Here is a 19,513-nt window from a genome sequence, read left to right as displayed (position 1 = left end):
ACTCCCCTCCTCTGTTTTTTTTTTTCCCAAATCCTATCATCCTGCAGAGCAGGTTGCATAGTAGATACAGGACAGAGACTCTGGGGTCAGACAGAATTCCTTCACTGTGCTGCCATTTCTTGGCCCTTGAAACAGTGCATCTCTCTGAGATCCTGTTTACATACATCTGTGAATGAGCTCAGGATGATACAAACATGATGACTGACTAAAGAAATCCACAAGGAGGGTGTAGAGTGATACCAGGGACACATCCATAGATGGCTGGTTAGATGGCAGGCACAGGGTACCTTGTAAAATGATCTTTCCTGTTCTGTATGCTCCGTTGCTCACCCTTACCTTAATCAAGAGGCAGCTTTTCTCACTTACTTCAAGTCTGAATCCTGAGAGGCGAGCATGACTGCTCTGGCCCTGCTGGGCCTGCTTCCCTTCCTACCCACTCCATGCTGGTACCTTCCAACTGTGAAATGGAGTCACTGCTCTACCAGGCCCCAAGGCTGTCAGGGGGCTGCTAATTTTACAGTTCACAAGGCTGCTGTTTCCCCCTGATTAATCGGGTGCCAGCAGCCATGGGCAGGGTTGTGACACCAGCCACATGAGTCCTTTTCCCATATTCCATTGCTCCTGAGAGGGAAGACTAGGGCAGCACCATGCATATTTATGGAAAAGGAGGCAGTAGAGAGAGAGAGAGAGAGAAGAGAGATAGACGAGAGAGAGAGAGATCGAAGGGATAGAGAGAGAGTAGATCTCTCTATCGCTTCTTTATTTGTGTGTTTTTTCCTCTTGCTCTTTCGACTTTCTCTCTCTCTCTCTCTCTCTCTCTCCTCTCTCTCCTCTCTCGCTCTCTCTTCTTTTTTTTCTCCTGCCTTCCAAATAATAAATAAGATTTCATCCTGGTCCCATGCATTTCTCTCAGTGAACCCAGCATGTTTCAGGGGTGGAGGGAACCACACACACACTCATACTCACAGAATAATGAAAAACTGAAAACACTTTATATACCACTGATCCGAGCAGGGCTTCCTTATGCCACGATGACCCCAGAGACATGGGAGATATTAAACCCTGGAGCATGAACAGGGTTATTTTGAAATTAATCTAGTTTCATCCTGTAACCTCAGGGGAATTAGAAGATATAGGTTCAAATTTAGCTGGACTCTGCCAGCCTGCCTCACTTTCTACCAACACCCTCCTGCAAGTGCAGTGCTGTCTTCTCCCTGAAAAAGCAGAGGACTCACTCACCATGGCACCCTCGAGAAGGCTGCAGGAATAGCTTTCATCTCAGGCAGGTCTAGCCCTTCCAAGCCAGTTCTATCACAGCTCTGCAAAGGTGTAATGGCTCAGTTCTCTTCAGTACACAGTAACACTCTCTGACCCACACCCCTTGTATGGATTCCAGGCACACTTGTCTGTTGGGTCATCAAATGAACTAATTCTCTGTTAAACTCACTTCCCTGGGTTTAGTTTGGTACCCTACATACATCCTCCTGACTCCATCTTAAATCTTCCTCCTTCAGAAAGGCCTTCTTGAGCAGCTAAAACCCAGATGGAGCACACACTGTCTTCACCAAGATCACTCAATGAGATCCCTTCCGGAATGGTCTGTGTTAATGGAGTCAGTAAGTGCATGATGTGCTGGTTAAGGTCTCAAGACTCCAGTCTGATCTCCTATTAGAGGATTATGTTTCCAAGGACAAAGGTCATGATGGCCATGGTCATTCCTCTTCCTTGAGTCCTAATGACTGTGAAGTGGGTCAATGAACAAACGAGTTGCTGAATATTTGTGAGAGCTAAATGAGGCATCAGAGGGCCTGCTCTCTGTGCAGATTACTCAGAGTCTAAAAACAGTAACAGTAATTGAACCTTTCTTTTTTTCAATAAGCTCTCCTCAAAGCCTACTGACACATATTAATTCATTTCGTATTAGTACAGCTTGGGGATGCATGTTTCTTAGTTTCCCTATTTACAAATGAGGGCAGTGAGAAGCACATTTTCTAATTTGCCTTCATAGGTACGGAATATCAGTAGATTTCAAGACTTGGCTTGGACAGCCTTGCATCAGAACTCCTCTACTGGCCAGCATTCTGGAGTAGTATCTTGGTTCCATGCCTTCACGTTCATGTTTGGATCCTCTGCAACCTCAAGTTCCCTGGTTTAAGCCATCTCATGAGATCTTTCCTAATTTACCCACTTTACTCTTTTACTTGTAAAAAAAATCCACAACATTCTGCCAAATGCCATGCAAGAAAAATTGGGGTAGCAAAAATGAAGTTCTTACTATAGAAAAACTCTGTCAGACTCTGACCCTTCTACAAATGGAGACTTCATCTTCTGTTGAGTGGAGAAAACAATACAGAAACTGTTTCTTCTCCATGTTTTACAATGGGACTGTAGACTTTGTGTATAAGCCAAACGAAAACACAGGTGAACCTTCCCTGTTAGCATGCCCTCTTACCTTTTCTGAGAAACCTCCAAGTTAAGAACTGCATGGTCACAAAGAGAAAGACCATCAAGTCATAGGTCATGTGCCTGCTGAGAGGACAGACCATTATGGTGCCTGACTCCCTTCCCAGTCATTGACTTCTCTTTCCTGAGGGAGAGCTGTGGTCTTCAAGGAGACTTCGCTGTCAAGGACACAGCTGGAGCTACTCTGAGCCAAAGCAGGCAGGCTGTCTGTCCTCTAGCTGAGGTTGCTTCCCCAGGGTGATGAAGAGCGCCAACCAGGCGGCACTTAACATAATTATAATGAAGTGGATGCATCTGGCCTCTGAAGGCTTCATTCACTGGGGAGATGAGAAGGAAGTGATATCTCTCTTTGCTGACCTCCTTGTGGGATACTTACAAAACAACCATGGAGCCAAGAGGCTGTTGACATGGGCTCCGGACAGGATTCTGTCACTTATTAAAAGACTCAGATTGCTAGTTGGGATGCCCTTCTTCCCCTTTGCATCATTTCGTTGTAGGGAGCTGTCAGTAGATAAGAGTTTGCCTGAAAGAAAGACTCCCTTTACATCCAGGGTTTCCTAAGAATATCTTTTCCCAAATGTAGCCCATTAGTCATGTCCATGTATTCTAGCAAAAGAGATAGAAATGGAAATCAGCAGTTTAAACCTGGAGGAGTCCAAGCTTCTAATCATAGAGATGGGAAGAGTAAGGTTCAGGATAGGGATTTGTTTTCCCCAGGACTGTACAACTTTCTTCAAGACAAATCCTGGACACTTTGTTTTCTTGCCAAGCCAGTTTCATAGCTAAAAACTGGAGACCAAAAGAAGCCAATCAACTTATCCCTAGAACAGGGCACTCTGTGAGGACGGCATTCATGGTCGCACCTGTCCTATCTACGTCCTTTTCAGACTCTACTTCTGGCCAGTCTCAGAAAGCCCTGTTTTATGTTGCAGAATCTTTAAATATCCAGGCAAGCTAAAAGTCAGTTAAATCCCCCTGTCTTTTCCACGCACCAGTGAAGTGTGACATATTGAAAGGAGACCTGTGGTGCATGCTTTTGTAAAATAAAGAACCGTTTAGGAAAATAATCTGTCAGTACCCGATTTATCTGTTTGCTAAACTGAGCCTTTCATAAGCCAGATTTTTTCAGAAGCAGGGCACACCAGCCCTGTGCTGAGCAGATGGAACCCTTGCTGTTCAGGACAGGATCTGATGCTTTACCGTTCTGCGGTAGCCACAGGTGCTGGTTTAGTGAAGGCAGCTACAGGTACCTCATAGCCTGAGGCTCACCTTTCTGTGTGCCCCCAAAACTCCACAACCACAGCAACACTGATGTGATCTGAGCAAAGACACACAGCTTCCGATGAGCTCGTACACACTGTTGCAGCCTGGCGTGCAGTTCTGTCCATCACAAAATTCTGTGGTAGACATGACAAATCCTTTCTTGGGATAGGTCAGGGGTGTCTAACAGGGTGGGCAGATGCAAGAACAGAGATAGGGAATAAAAGGTGTGTACACAGATTGGCAAGCAGAGGCAGGCTATTTCCAGATCCACTTAAGAGAAGAACAGAGAAACACACACACACACACACACACACACACACACACACACGGGGGGGGGGGATTGCATGAGAGCTTCTTAAGTCAGAAATAATGTGCACATTTGTGTCACATCTAAGTGATGGCTCTTTGGTTTGGAAGGCTGAGGCTATTTTTCAGATCAAGCCTGTTCACTGTGTTTTTCCACAGTAAGGAGGGCAGACTGTTGGTAAAAATGACTTCAAAGTCTGCAAGTCTCCTGATCCTGGGCAGGATGCTGGAGCTCTTTCTGCTTTAGCTTTTTTATCTGAGCATGGGGAAATTAGAGTTACTTACAACATTGTTCCTTTTGAGCACTACATAAACATTTATCATTAACAAAAGTCTTAGCTTAGTCTTAGCTCAGAGGGCCTAATATCCCTACTGCACCTGAAAATAACCTCCATTACTGAAACTAAAGAGTCAGATTCCTTCAACCTCTGAAGAAGCTGAAGTAAACCATTGGAGAAATCATTGGTGGATTCACTTGTTCAGTTCATCTTGTCACATAACTCTTTACTTGGGCTCAGTCTTGTCACAAGTGGTATCTAAACAATAAGCATCTAGCACTGAGAAAAATACATAGAATTCCTAAGGATAGAAACAATATATGCACAAATATGGACAATGTGCCAAATGATGGCAAAGTCAATGATAAACAAAGCAGGACTGAACTCTGGCCAAAAGCAACTTAGGGAAGGAAAGGGTTTATTTGGCTTACATTGCCAGGTCATGTTCCGTTACTGAAGGAAGTCAGGATAGGAACTCAACTGGGAGCTTGAAGTAGAAACCACTTAGTAACACTCCTTGCTGACTTTTCTGTCAGGCTCATATGTAAGCAACTTTTGTATACAGCCTGACACCACCTGCCTAGTGATGGGACCCAGCACAGTGGAACGAGTCTGCCTGTATCTATCTCTAATAGTTAAGAGACTCTCCTACAGACATACCCAAAGGACACTCTGACCCAAGGAATTCCTCAGTTGAGGCTTCTCCTCTCATACGACTTCGCGCTGTGTCAAATTGACAGTTAAGGTTCACTCAGACAAGCGTAAACGAGCTTAGGAGATATTGTGCATGTGTGTGCATGAACATGGGCACGGGTTTATCTGAGGTGAACTACTAGGAGATGAACTCAGTGACAGGGTGGAAAATGAAGGAAGGAGAGGAGAGATAAACCATAAAGACTCCCGGGAAGAGCAAGAATGGCCAACCCAAGGAACATTCTCGAAGGAGCACCTCCAAACAAACTTCTACTGATGACGGCACAGCAGCAGAAAGCAGTGCCACATGAGCCTGGCCATCCTTTGTCTACGTGGTATGTTACAGACTACAGAAGCATTTGTCTTAATTGGGTATGACTTCTGCATTCTTCTGAAACCCACATCTCCCTGTTGTGGCTTTGATACATAGGTTTGTAGCCTGGTTTTCTCAGTCTTATCTGAATACACATTTTCTTCCAAGTAATTCTTGGCCTAAGGACAGAGGTAATGCATCTTTTTGCACTGGAATATATTCGACAAACCCTGTACTCAGCCACTATATACCTTGTTTCAAAAAATTTAAATATAAGAGAGGAAAGATTGCTTAGTAGTTATAGCACCGTGTAAATGCCAGGGAGACATGGGAGCCCCCTATATCTCCAGCTTCAGAAGACAGCACAGGGGATCCACATGGCAAGCAACCCCAGTCATAACAGAAGTATCTGTGAGCTATAGGTTTGACTGAGAGATTGTTCTTCAATGAATGAGGTAGAAAAGTGATTGCAGCTAATTCATCATCAACCTCAGAGATGCACATACCTGCGTACACATGCATACACACATGCAAGTGTGCACATACAAGATGTACGTACACAAAAAAACAGAAAAAGATCAATATTAAATACAACCTGTATGCAAACAAGAATAAGAGCAAATTAAATAAGTGGAGACTGAGTTCTATCTGAGAAACTCTAGGGTAAATTTCCTATCTTCTGGTATCCCAAGATCCATCAAACCCTCCCTTCTTAAAATTAAACACACATTTAACTAAACTTTCCTTCTTCATTTCGGTTTCAATTTCTAATCACTTTAGTAAGAAATTGGTGCTTTCTCTTTCCACTGGTGCCCATGCGCTCACTGGGACAGCGGATTAGCTTATTTCTTTGCCCTTGAAGCCCTTTGCTCCCATGTTAATGTGACACAACTGACCCCTCTGCTTCCTTCACCGTGCTTCTCCTTCACACCCTTTAAATCTGCCAGCACACTGCTGCCGCAGACTTTTGGTCTTGCTATTCCTACTCCTCAAAATGGCCTTTCCTCAAGTTCCCACTATCTTTGTTCTTCATACTTTACAGACCCGCCTTCCAATACTGCATCACTAGTAAAGTGAGGATTCCAGTCTTCTCTTTTACTTGCTTCCCATCCAAACTATTGTTTGATAATATACATTTCTCATTTATGTATAGTCTTTTCGCAGTAGAAAACATATTAGAGAGAGGCTTGAAGCTGTTTTCTTCATTATTTTATCCACAGTGGCCTAAATATTTCTTGACACAAAGTAGGTGGTTGATCAGAATTGTTGACTTAGTAAGGGAAGAAAGAGATGAAGAAATATTTCCTTGTTTAATAAGTGTGCATGAAAACATCATCTAATTATGTATCGATAACTTTAAAGCATTCCATCACTTGATCTTGTAAATCTACCCCTGGGAATATATCCGGGGGAAAAAAAGAAAGCTTAAGTACAAACATGATTATTTTGTGTTGACTGAAAAACAGCAAACAAACACACAAAGAAGCAACTAAGTGTTCATTAATAAAAGATGAGGCAATGAAGAGATGGAGCTATAGATATGTTTAATGCTTATGATCTAAGATTGAAGTGAAAGAAATAAAATAACATGTGAAAAAATATAGAAAATTAGGGTTAAACAGTAATGTGATGCATTGCTAAAGGATGTGCTCTTTTGTTTTTAAACTGTTTATAATGAGTATGTGCATAGCTTTTATGATTCGCAAACATCAGGAGAAATAAGGGTATTTGTGGGCAGTGGAGTCAGGATTCCATATTCCTAATGCAGAGGATGTATGGGAGGCTGGTACAAAAGAGGCCAGTTGGTCCTGTAGGAGGCTGGGGCTGAGCTTCCCTGAACTTCGGTGACAGGCAGCCCCACAGGGTCATTTCCAGCTATAGCAGGGGAGGCCAGGATAGGAGGGTACACGTCCCTGGTTGCTGGGAAATTGCTCTAGCTCTGATCAATCAGGGAACTGTCTTGAAGCCCCTGACATTTATCAAGCCTCCTTCACCCTCATCTGTCACTGTGCGGTAGGGCTGCCTAGCCAGACACACTCTAATCAAGTCAGCGTGCCGGGAGGGTCCCCAGAGATGGAGAGCTACAGGATGCAGAGGGAGTGTGCAGAGGAGACAAAGCCATGGGAAGGGATCCTGGGGGAGGAGGAATGAGAGCACAGGCTCTGAGGGCATCTCTTTGTTTTGCTATCACAGCAATTAATGCCGGGAAGTGACATTTTCAGGGGCGCTAGTGATAGTTTTGGTGACATTCCTATTTGTGATTCCATGAGAAATCTCTGTCTATATCTTATTTTAGCGAGTATGGAGACAGCTGAAGCCAGCTTCCTGAAAGACTAAACTCCTCTCTGTTTGAGACTCTGCTTCCCTGCTTCGGCCCAGACTAACCGTTCGCACACTGGGGCCAAGAACCTAAGGAGCATGAGGCCATAAAACCGCTATCCAGGGTTTGTTCTTAGATGAGCAATTTAAGCAATCCAGTCCTTGTAAGGACTGACTGAAGGGAAAATAGTCTGCTGTCATTCCACACCTGTCATCTGCTCTGCCTACCAACTGAGGAGCAATGACTCGGGGTACAAAACAATGTTGTGAATACTTTCTGGCCTGGCTAGGTATAAAGAATGTATTTTGAAATAAGGTCTTTCCCATTATTTCCTAAGCAGCTCTACAAAGGAAATGGAATGACAACAGATAAAGATACAATTTTTCAGGCTCATATTAGAAAAGATTAAGAACGATTAATTAAATTATGTCTAATTCCCATACCCATTTTGCCATCCCTGACCAATGGCCAAAAGCTTTTGTTTGAATGCATCCATAAATGATATCATCATAAGTAAGACTCAAGGGGGGCACTGTAGATATGGAAAGTATTTTGCCAGATGTTACTCAGGTTACTTCAGGGACAAGCACAGTGTGATAGTATAGAGAGCAGTAAGCATAAACTCTAGTGATGTGACCACAAAGAAATCATCATCAAAATCCTATGTCACAGGTGAGTGACTGACTTTCTCTGAGCAGGAGTAAAGTCGTGTCTCAAAATGTCAGTAACAGTTTATCACGCCATTTCAATTTATGAAGCTATTCTGTAAGATGTGAACAAGCTCAGGCCAAGACCTATAATTGAACTCAGTGGATCACACATACAAAAAAGGTATAGAAGCAGGAGGGGAAATTGTGGGAAAGATGGGTTCTGGAGGGAGGTAGAGGGGGATGAGCCAGTAGTGGGGTCAAAGTGATGAGGATCCATTATCAAGTATATGAAAATGTCACCAACAGAAGATAGCAGCTATTGCTGCATTCTGCCTTTCTAAGTGCCTAGGGGAAGGCCATTTTCTATGTTGTTTGCTGTTGTACAGTAGCACACAGGTGACCATCAACATAGATTAAGGTTATGCATGACTGTGAATGAATGACTGCGTTAGGATGGAGAAATGTGCTCAAAGAGAAGATGGAGGTGTTATCAGCTCATCTTCCTCTCTGGCTGGCTATGCCTGTGAAGATGGCTCATGCAGGAATCAGGGTGATGTGGGGTGCATCTTAAGTGCAAGGGGTGCTTTACAATGCTGAATTAGAAAGGTACTTTAAAAGACCAGACAGGAAGTCGATTGAATGTAGTGGAGTCAGGAGAGTTTGGTGTCAAGAAAATGTTTTTTCTTCCTTCATCCAAAGAGGTCCCCCTTCTGTTTTCATGACATACATGTTCCATTACCCTCTTTTGGTTTCTTTATAGTACGAAGGAAGAAAGGGAATATGTGAAGAGAATGGAGGCAGGAAGAGTAAAGCATGACGCTATAAATGTATGAAAATGTCACAAGACCCATTTCTTTGTACGCTAACTCAAAACATTGTTTTGAAATTTTCATTCTAAACTTTTCTTCTTTTGCTGGAGAATCTTTCTGAAATAGCTTACTGAGAATCTATAACTAGTCCTGCTATAAGTAATGCACATCTGCATTCTCTGCCCTCTAAGTTACACCAGCATAGTCTTGACAGGTCTTTTTATGCATCGTCTAGATGGACATCCGACAGGAATAGAGTTTCCTAGGCTTTCTGGTACTTTCAGTGAAAAGTTAGTAAGATGAATATGGTTTTAGTTGGGTGGTGTTTGTCGTGAAGAAAGCTAGGGGTAATGGAGTTTGGGAGGTTGAAGATAGAGTATCCTAGAATAATAAGATAAAGTTTGTGCAAAGGGTCCCTTAGGTGGACAGATTGGTCAATTTCAAGATGTTAAGATTTATGATGGAGTGAAAGTCACAGCAAGCTGACCACATAGAATAATAATAATAAAAATATAAAAGCCCTGTAGTCTACAGTTAGGGAAAAGTATCATGTTTAAAGAGCTGAGAAAAGGTCATTTTTGTCAGTGTAGAGGATGAAAGTCAGGTGAGATCTCAGGACTGATTTGATAGTGCACAAAAGTAACCACCACAGATTGGTTCCTGTGGAGGAATGGACAAGAAGAGAGACCACAGAAGCAGTAGAGCCAAAAGGGAGGGCCACCAGCCAGAGAAACGTGGCCTGGAGAGGGATGGGTGGGCTTAAGTTTGGAGATCTGGAAATGCTGGCTACAGAATCTGGGGAAAATGCAAAAAGGAAAAAAAATAGCATTAGGGCAGGGGAGCTTTAGCCATGAAAGACCTATGAGAGCACATAAAAGCCACCCAAAGATGGTGTTTACCTGACATTCACTGAGGGATGTCTCGAGAGACATGTCATTGATGTGTTGGAGTGCTCTATTGACATCAGACATGAGTTAGTTGGGTATAGATTGGGTACCATTCAAAGCAATGGGATCCCCTTCTGTAAAGTCACTTCTGCCAACTTAGAAGCTCAGAATTGCTATGCAACTGCTTCCTGTCTCAGAGATTACATGATGACCACCAAGATTATTAATGTCCACACTGGTCAGTGATGTAAATTTTGTATATTCTGGGAACCCCTAAAATTGAAAAATCAGTGGCTCCCCTAGCTTTGAGTAGAGTGTTGCACTTAGTCACAGCCCTGTGGGTACCAGAGAATCTCCCGTGCTCAAGTTTGAACCACTTCAAACCTGTGTGACCTTGAAAACAATATTTTTTCTTTTTTATTAAGAATTTTTTAATGCAAACTTTTTTATTTTACATAACTATCCCCATTCCTACCTCTTTCCCTCCTCCAGCTTCCCCCAACTTTTCTCTACTTCATTTCTCTATCCACTTCTCAGAAAGGTTAATACTTCCCATGGGGAGTCAACAAAGTCTGACACTTCACTTTGAGCCATGACCAATGCCCTACCTATACCTAGACTGAGCAAAGTATCCCTTCCAAAAGAATATGCTCCTAGATGCCAGATAAAGCACTAGGGATTGATGGAGCCATTGAAGGGTTATTGAGAAACATAGCACTAGGAAAATTATCAGGAATCCACAAGGATGATCCCAGCTAAAACTAAGCAACAAGGAAGAGGATGCCTAACTAGCCTTCCCCTGTAATCAGATTGATGACTACCTTAACTGTCCTCATAGTACCTTCAGCTAGGAACTGAAGGAAGTAGATACAGAGATCTACAGTGAAGTGCTTGGCAGAGCTACCAGAGACCAGACCAAAGTGTGAGGAGCAATATGAGCAAAGGGGTCAAGACCGTGATGGTGAAACCCAAAGAAACAGCTTACCTGAGCTAGTGAGAGATCGCTGACTGGACTGAAACTGAGGTAACCTGCATAGGATCAAATTAGGCTCAATGAATGTGGGGGTAAGTTGTGAGGCTTAGGCAGTCATGGGGCCACTGGAAGTGGGACACATTACTTAATCTCACTTTCTTTCCATATCCTGTGAGATGTGGGGACAATGTTATTACCTTCCCCCCCCCACACACACACAGAGTTGTATGAAGTTCAAATGGTAAACTCCATTGAAAATTCCCAAAGAGTAGTCAGCTAGTGATAGCTAATAACAGCAGCAGCAGCAGCAGCAGCAGCAGCAACAGCAGCAATAATTCTCTACCTAACACTTCCATACATCTCCCATTCAGGGTGATGACAGGGGCTTAATGAGAGAATGCACAGGGAAATAACAGGAGCCTTACAGGTACTCAATAAAAGTCTAATATTCCCCCACCCTCCTAGCTTGTGTCCTACAGACACAGAGAATTACTAGACTATCATCCCAAGCCACAACCAAATTCAAACTGCTGGACATGTGTCTTATAGACTGATAACTTTGTACCCATCCCTGTGGGGCCCACTACTTATATCTAGTGCTATTACTAATATAGTTATTTTAATAATGCTACTAATGTATTTAATTTCTCTACCTTTGGTCATGGGATAATGTGGGCGAGCAGAAGAAAGCTTTTCTTAAGCGTCCCTTCATTCAGGGAACCATTACAATGGGGAAGTAAGCGGTCCAACCATTGACAACAGAAGAAATTAGTACCAATGTTAACGAGGGGCAAAATATACTGAGAGAAAAGTTCACATATAAAATGAAGGCAGCCATATAAATAAAGATATGATACTACAAGAACAATAAATCGAATGGGGTAAGAGATGCCTTGGTAGAGAATATTCCATACACTCCCCTGGGAATAGAAAATACATTGTGAAAATGCGTACACATGTTTGGTCTAATCTGATCAAAGTGGATTTCCTTTGATGCAGCAATTCAGCACTTAGGAATATCTCTGCCTTACATAAATTGTCTGACAGGATGCAGGAATATCTGCCTAGATCACCACATAGGTAACAATACATACTGTGATGTCTGTTATCTCCCTTTTACTGCAAAAATTTAAAATAATGGCCAATACAGCAAATGCTAAAGTGAGTTTCAGTATACTAATGCAAACTTGTGCAACCACTTTGGAAATCAGTGTAGTGGTTTCTCAGAAAATTGGGAGTCAACCTCCCTCAGGATCCAGCAGCACCACCCTTGGGAATATACCCATGGGATGCCCAATCATACTACAGGACAATTTGTTCAGCTATGTTCATAGCAGCATTATTTGTAATAGCCGGAATAACATATATAGATACTCCTGTAAATTGGAAGCAGACAAGCAAGCAAAAGTTGGGAGCATGGGGGTGGGGAAGGGGAGAAGGGGATAGAAAAGGGGGAAGGGGAGAGTTGGAGAGAGCTTGGGGGAGTGGGATGGTTGAGATGGGGAAAAGACAGATATGGGCGCAGGGAAAAAGATATCTTAATTAAGGGAGCCATTTTAGGGTTGGCAACAGACTTTCCTCTAGAGGGGTTCACAGGTGTCCACGGAGACGTCCCCAGCTAGGACCCTGGCCAGTGGAGGAGAGGGTACCTAAACTGGCCTTGTCCTGTAGTCAGACTGATGACTATCTTGAATATCACCATAGAGCCCTCGTCTGGCGACAGATGGAGATAGAGACATAGACTCACAGTGGAGCACTGGACTGAGCTCCCAAGGTCTAGTTGAAGAGCAGAAGGAGGGAAAAATATGACAAGAAAGTCAGGACCACGAAGGCTTGGTCCACCCACTGAGACAGTGTGCCTGAGCTAATGGGAGCTCACCAAAGCCAGCTGGACTGGGACTGAACGAGCATGGGATCAAACTGGACTCTCTGAATGTGGCTGACAACTGGGCAGGCTGAGAAGCCAATGATAATGGCACTGGGATTTGTCTCTATTGCATGTACTGGCTTTTTGGGATCCTATTCTATTTGGATGCACACCTTCCTAAGCCTGGATAGAGGAGGAAGGGCCCTGGATTTCCCACAGGGCAGGGTACCTTGCACTCTCTTAGGACTGGAGGGGGAGGGGAGTAGGGAAGTGGAGAAGCAGGAGGGAAATGGGAGGAGGGGGAAAAGTGGAAATTTTGAATGGTATTATTTAAAAAGCAATAAAAACTAAATAAGAAAAATAAGAAAAAAATAATCAAAGCATCACAGAACGTTCACCTCACAAACTCTCACCAGCCAAAAAACATCCCATCAGTATATGGAGATCAAACACAAAGCCATTACTGGACAGGAGGAAAATTTGGAGAGTACCATGTGCTAGCTGGGTACACAGCTCAGGGACACCACTAGCATTTACGAGCATCAGAAAAACGTTTCCATTTCTTACAGTGGATACAGTATATCAGTGCATCCCATTTGAACATCAGCCCTTCTCAATATCCTTGAGCCATGAAACCACAAGAAGCTATCACTTTAAAAGTGCCTCCCTTCAGTTTCCATACTGCTTCTTGCAAACTTGCATATTTGAGCTCAAAAAGAGGTTGGTACAACTCAGTTGGACTGAGACAATATAATGCCCAAGGCAAGTTCCAAGAATAAAATGTGTATATAGAATTACCTCTGGCAATATAATTTCAAAAGACTGTAGGATCACTTTTTGCATCCCTAATAATTTTCTTTATAATTATACATACTAATGGAAGATAGTATGGTGATTCCACACAGGTATACAGTGTACAATGATAAAACAGAATAATTTATATTTCTTTTTCCTTGACGATTTATCTTTTGAGTTTGGAACCTTGAAACAATTCTCTGCTAGTTTTTTATAAATGCTTTATGAATGCTTGTAACTTATAGTTAACCCATATTACTTAAAACACTGGAGCTTATTCCTATTCCTTAACTTCATTATGATACTCAGTGCCCACGGATTGCCCATCTCTGAATGTTGTTCATACGTTGTATCTTCTAAAGAACAGACTTTCATCTGTAGATCACCGGAGGCAACAGAGCGCAGGCTTGAACTGCACTGATGTGGCTAGATCTCTGTGAAATTGTCCATCTCTGGCACATGAAGGAAAGATTGTGAACCCAGGACCATACTGCTGAGGGACAGCTTCTGGCATTTGCCTCCTCAAGGACAGATGGAATTCTTTGTGATGTTGAGACAAATCACATCTAACAAGATTTTTGTTTGTTTCATTTTTAAGACATTTGGCTAGGAAACTGAGGAGTGAAAGTAGGGGCACCTTTGCCTCTTGTACTCTACTCCACTGCCTAATTTTCAGAAATCATGTACTCATTTTCTTTAGACTTTCAACTGGCATTTTCAACACTGATGTTTAAATCTCAGAGACTCTGAGAATAGGTTTTTTTTTTGTCTAAAAGAGTTCTATTTGAAAAACAAACAAACAAAAACAACAAGAGTCACCTCTAAGCTGTTAAGAGGTGGGAGATCTCAAAGACACAGGTACAAGGACATCTCAGTAACTAAGTTCAATGGAACCCTCCAGTGACTTCTCAGCAGTCAGTCCAATCCAGCTCAGTAACCAAGAGCACTGGAACCCTCCAGTGACCTCTCAGCAGTCAGTCCAATCCAGAACAGTAACTAAGAGCACTGGAACCCTCCACCCTCCAGTGACTTCTCAGGAGTCAGTCCAATCCAGCACTATTCTGTCTTTTGCTGTGACAGTCATAATAGTCAGACTCTCCTTTCCTTTTTCAGGAGCTAAATTGTGTGAAACCTGGAATGAACAAATTATCTATTTTAAGAAGCACAACGCTTGGGGAAAACCAGTACCACAGGGAAATGGACAATCAGTTGGATGTCCTGTGGTCCACACTATTCATGCATGGTTGACAAGAAGATAACATTATACAGTAAAAAATGCTTTAATTCCTAAAGGATTGGGGGCCTGGACCTCTGCTCTCAGCTCTGCCACATCCTGGCTATGCGGCATGCAGAGACCTGGGGCTCTATTAAAGCTTTGGATTTTGTTTCTTAACCATTCCCCCTGTGGCTTGGGTCCAGGAAGAATCCCACCATGCTATCTGAGAACAGGATAAAGGTCTGCCTTCCACATTTCTGTCCTAGGTCTAATACAGTATCTGTCCCATTGGAACCAATTTAAAGAGAGATGGAATGAGTAACATCAATATCAAGCAGGTGGTGGGGGGCATTGACTGCAAATCTTAGACGTCCCTTGTTTTAACTCACTGATGCCTCCCAGCTTTTCTTCAAAGCAGAACACTTGCAGCCATACCATCTGGTGGGAGAGGAATGTGTAACTTGCCTAGGTTCACAGTGCAATACTGCAATGTCAGCTGTTTCTACTGTGGTACCTACTGACAAATGCCAAGTGCAGACTCCATTACAATGTACTATCTCCATTCTAGGGAGAGCAGAAGAGGGGGAAGAAGGGGGCAAGGAAGGACATCTTGAGAAGAAGAAAGTAAACAAGACTATTAGTGGTGACCTGTTTCCCCCTCCCCCCTTTCTGTTTTCCATCTGAGGTTTGCTAGAGAGTATGCTGGGGTGTGGGCTATGTCATTAAGACAGAGGAAAGTGAAAATTCTCTTTTCCTCACACTGGAACATCCCCAGCTGGACAAAAAGGGTGTTAGCTTAGGTGTCACACTCTAAGATGTGAAAAATGATACTCTCCATCCGGAAGACAGCTCCAGGATGGTGAAATGTCTGACACGGTTTCACTGGGAATGGCCAAAGAGGCTGATTTCCAGAAGAGTGGGCACTTTCTATCTTTCTTTTGTCACAGTTCCCTATGTATTCCTTGGAGAAAGATGATCAGCCTCACTTTCTTTATAGACAAGAGGGACAAAAACAGTTTTTAAACCCCACAGAAGAAAAACACAAAACCTTCTAAGAAGAATGTGCAGAAATGGGCCTCAGTTTCAGCAGTGAGAAGACTGTCAAGGCAGGCAGTTAGGAAACACTCAGAGGTACTGGACAGTGGACTCTGATATCCTCAAATGTCCAGTTAGTTCTGTCATTGAAGAAGAACCAAAAGAGATGGAGTATAACAGAGCAGAGAGATAAGTCTAAGATTTGTAATGTTTGATTTGGGAAGACCCTGCTTATGCCTCTAAGCACTGCACCTCTCTTCGTACCCCAGACTGCCCCAGGAAAGACAGAATGCTAAAGAGGCTCACCTTTCTTCTCAAAGTCCACTTTCTCTTCTCCTGCCCGACCCAAGCTGTCCAGGGCATGGGTCATCTGGCTGCTGAACTCATCCTCACGTGAGACATGGTTGGTCCTCCTGGGTGGGTCCTCCTCCTCTTCATAGTCGTAGTCATCCAGGATAGGGGTCTCCCGGATGGGTACACCAATGACTGAGTTGTGTGCCTGAAGCCTGGAGGAACGGAAGCTCTCCCTGGCCTGAGGGCCCAGCAGCACTGACGGGATATAGTGAATCTCATGAGTGGCTTCGGTGCTTGCACTCTTCTGGGGGATGCGTCGGCGCTTCTGCCAGCGCCGCTGGGCATACAGTGCCACTGTGAACACCAGCAACAGGAGTAGCAGTGCAATGAGTCCACCCTGGAGTAGGAAGGAAGAAGAGCACAGATGTGGGCCATTGGCTTGTTGTTTGTAGGGCAGACTGCTTTCCTATCTGTCTCACTTAGCCTGGGGTCTACGGATTCCAAAAGTTGTGGTTTTATAGCTAGAGAGACACTCCTTCCCAGAGCAGGTTTTTTTCGTCAACAAACCATGAGGCTTTGAGGAAACAGTTTGACTTCTCTATGCTTTCACTCCCCAGTCATCAAAGATGAGTAAGAGTTTTATTCATCCTTCTTTATAAGTTTGATATTAAAAAAAATAGCCATGTTAGAACCATCTTGCTTGTTAAATGCAGGTGGCTGCCTTCCTCTTCTTCCTACCAGCTAAGCAGCCCCAGGACAATCCATCAAGCTCTCTCAGCCTTATTTTATTAACTACAAAATGAGTTCCCCAAGGGCTTAAGCAGTAGTAACATTCTGTACACCCTATTACAACCTTAAGATAGTATTAGATTTCATTATCAAATCTAAACATTTCTTCAGTTTATATTGTGTTCACTTTTCAGTCCTTTAGTCTTTGATTTTCAAGAAGGGGCCTGGGACAAAGTCGGCGCTTAAAAATGTTGTGGAACAAATGAATAAACAGGTAAATGAAAGAAAAGCTCCTTTAATCAGAAACTTAAAATAAATTGATGTTAATTGATCTTTAACCCCTCCCACCTCTGCATATGATGCATTACTGAGAAATATGGCGGTGGCATGTCTACAAGTGTAACTAAAGTAACTTGTAAAATTCATGAAATGATGTGGTCTACAAGTTCCTAAGGGGAAGCTATTCCCCAAATATGCCTTTATCTCCCTGGTCCCGGCCAACGGTGGACAGTAAGCGTCTTAGAGTCTCCCCTAGTCTCCACAATGCCAGAAACACCTGCACTGGAGTTATCGCTCTTTCCTCCCTTTGTATCATGTTCCATGTTGTGGAGACGAGATGCCACTCTGTTCACTTCTGCTGGTGTGATACCCACACAAGGAGAAGGTCACCCTGGTTATATGTGAAGTTGGAAAAGTGTGGAAATGGGATTGGAACCTTATGCTTACTAATTCATTTTGTGTGTTTTTGTTTCTTAATTCTAAAGATTATATTCTTTCCATTTCATTCAAGCAGTTAGACCATAATCTTAGTTCAGGCCAAGTCCTGGTCACTATAGCTTGTCCCCAAGGAATCAGAAATTAACCTTGAACACAGCATCGTGAGAGAGGGTTACTGCAGTGGATACTATTAAGACATATTACTGTCTTTCCACTAACGTGGTCCTGACATCCTGCTGACTACACACACAATTAAAACTATAATTTTCTTTTAAAAAAAAAACCAAAAACTCACAGTAGTAAAAGATGCATCATCTCCCAAAGGGTCTGGGGCTCAAAAGTAGCTAGGTATAAGTTTGGGATGGAAGCATTGAAAGAAAACTGACATCACGCCTTGACATTGGTAGTGATCTGCATTAAGTTCTCAAGGAATATTCCCCTAGATATCAGAACTTAGAAACCAGTAAGACAAATTAAACATATCTCCATTACATATGTTTATGTAGATATGCATATGAGTAATGTTTCAAGTATATATGAAATGTGTTAGTCAAAAGCTTCTTTGTAAAGGAGATGAGTTGAGAGCTCATGGATGTGGAGAACTCAACACCAGAAACTGGCAGATGGTAAGCAGGAGATATAAATGTTCTCAGTCATGGCAACTAAAGGGTTGGTGGTCAAAATCTAAAATGTGGGAAAATGCTCACTACCTACTGGAGGACTGTGCATTAGCATAGGGACCTTGAGAGACCACTGCTGTACAATTGTCTCATTTGGACAATCTACTCATGAAAGGAGATGAGTGACTCAGCAGGGAGAAATGGAGTGTTGAGTCTCCAGCAATGGCTAAGGGAGCCACATTCCTACTCTAGCTTTTTTTTTTTTTTTTTTTTTTTTTTTTTTTTTTTTTTTTTTTTTTTTTTTTTTACCAGGGACAAGTAGAGAAAAAGGAAGAGCAATTGATGTATCAGCAGAGTTGGGACATCCAGATCCCGAGTACACAGCAGGAGCAAATCCAGCCCCTGATGACTGGAAAGTCCTTCAGAGTAAAGCAGGAACCATGGAGAGAGGGAGAGAGGGAGAGATGAGGTGCCGAGGACTCTGCATTTTTATAAAACAAGTCAAGAAGTTGTCAAGGCTCAGGGCTGGTACAGTGAGCCCAATTGGTCTCAGGGCCAACCAGATCCCAAATCTACTTTGAGTGGGTAACATCTTGGGTCTTTTTTAAGATAAATAAGGATGGATGAAGGCTGAAAATCCCAGAAAAAGCACAGCAGTCTATTAGTTACCAGCTGCTTTGCATGATTCTGAAAGTGCACAAGTGAGAACAAAGGTATTTGATTTACTTCTTTATGGGTTTGGGAACTTCACTGTATGCTCTGAGGGTGAGAAAAGGGAAGAGATAAAGGAGAAAAGGGGGATCTCCAAATCCCCCTCTCTTCTGGAATCTTCCTTCCTCAGGTATCTCTCTGCAGGATCATACTACTTTCTCTATTTAGTTTCTGAGAATGGGCCACAGATTCCTCAACAGAGGCAAGCAAGGATGAGGGCATAGAGGGGTGTGATGTGAAAATACTGTGTCCTGGACTTGTGATGCTCTGAGTCCATGCTTGCTGATGGCCGCGACAAGTCTGTTTACCTCCTTGGCCTCCAATAGGCTTCTTTGCAAATGGTTACTCCCACTGTAAAGAACTGTGCTAAAACTTTAAAAAGATAAGACGTGATGTGAGTAAAAGGTCTCCACCACAGAAAGAAGCCTCCTTCACTTAGTCTTTCTATTCCTCCACTCTAGGCAGTCACAGGGTACCATCCAGCCTGGCACTCGGTAATCTTCATGACTGGGCTCCTGCTTCCTTCACATGCTTCCATTCTCTGTAAGACTCACCCGTTCTGCCTGGAATGGCT

The 19,513-nt window shown here is 43.0% G+C and overlaps 1 protein-coding gene across 3 annotated transcripts in view; it reads right to left on the bottom strand.

The window, feature by feature from the left end:
• The window catches only part of Astn2 (astrotactin 2), a 980,272-nt gene that overhangs the window by 751,040 nt on the left and 209,719 nt on the right, over window positions 1-19,513 (bottom strand). For all 3 annotated transcript variants that reach the window (XM_038333150.1, XM_038333151.2, XM_038333152.2), the window contains exon 3: window positions 16,175-16,559. In XM_038333150.1, coding sequence (XP_038189078.1) covers window positions 16,175-16,559 — 385 coding nt within the window. The remainder of the gene's footprint in view (window positions 1-16,174; window positions 16,560-19,513) is intronic.

The sequence above is a fragment of the Arvicola amphibius genome, chromosome 6, assembly GCF_903992535.2.
Source record: "Arvicola amphibius chromosome 6, mArvAmp1.2, whole genome shotgun sequence".
NCBI lineage: Eukaryota > Metazoa > Chordata > Mammalia > Rodentia > Cricetidae > Arvicola > Arvicola amphibius.
This window is presented reverse-complemented; position numbering and strand designations above follow the sequence as displayed.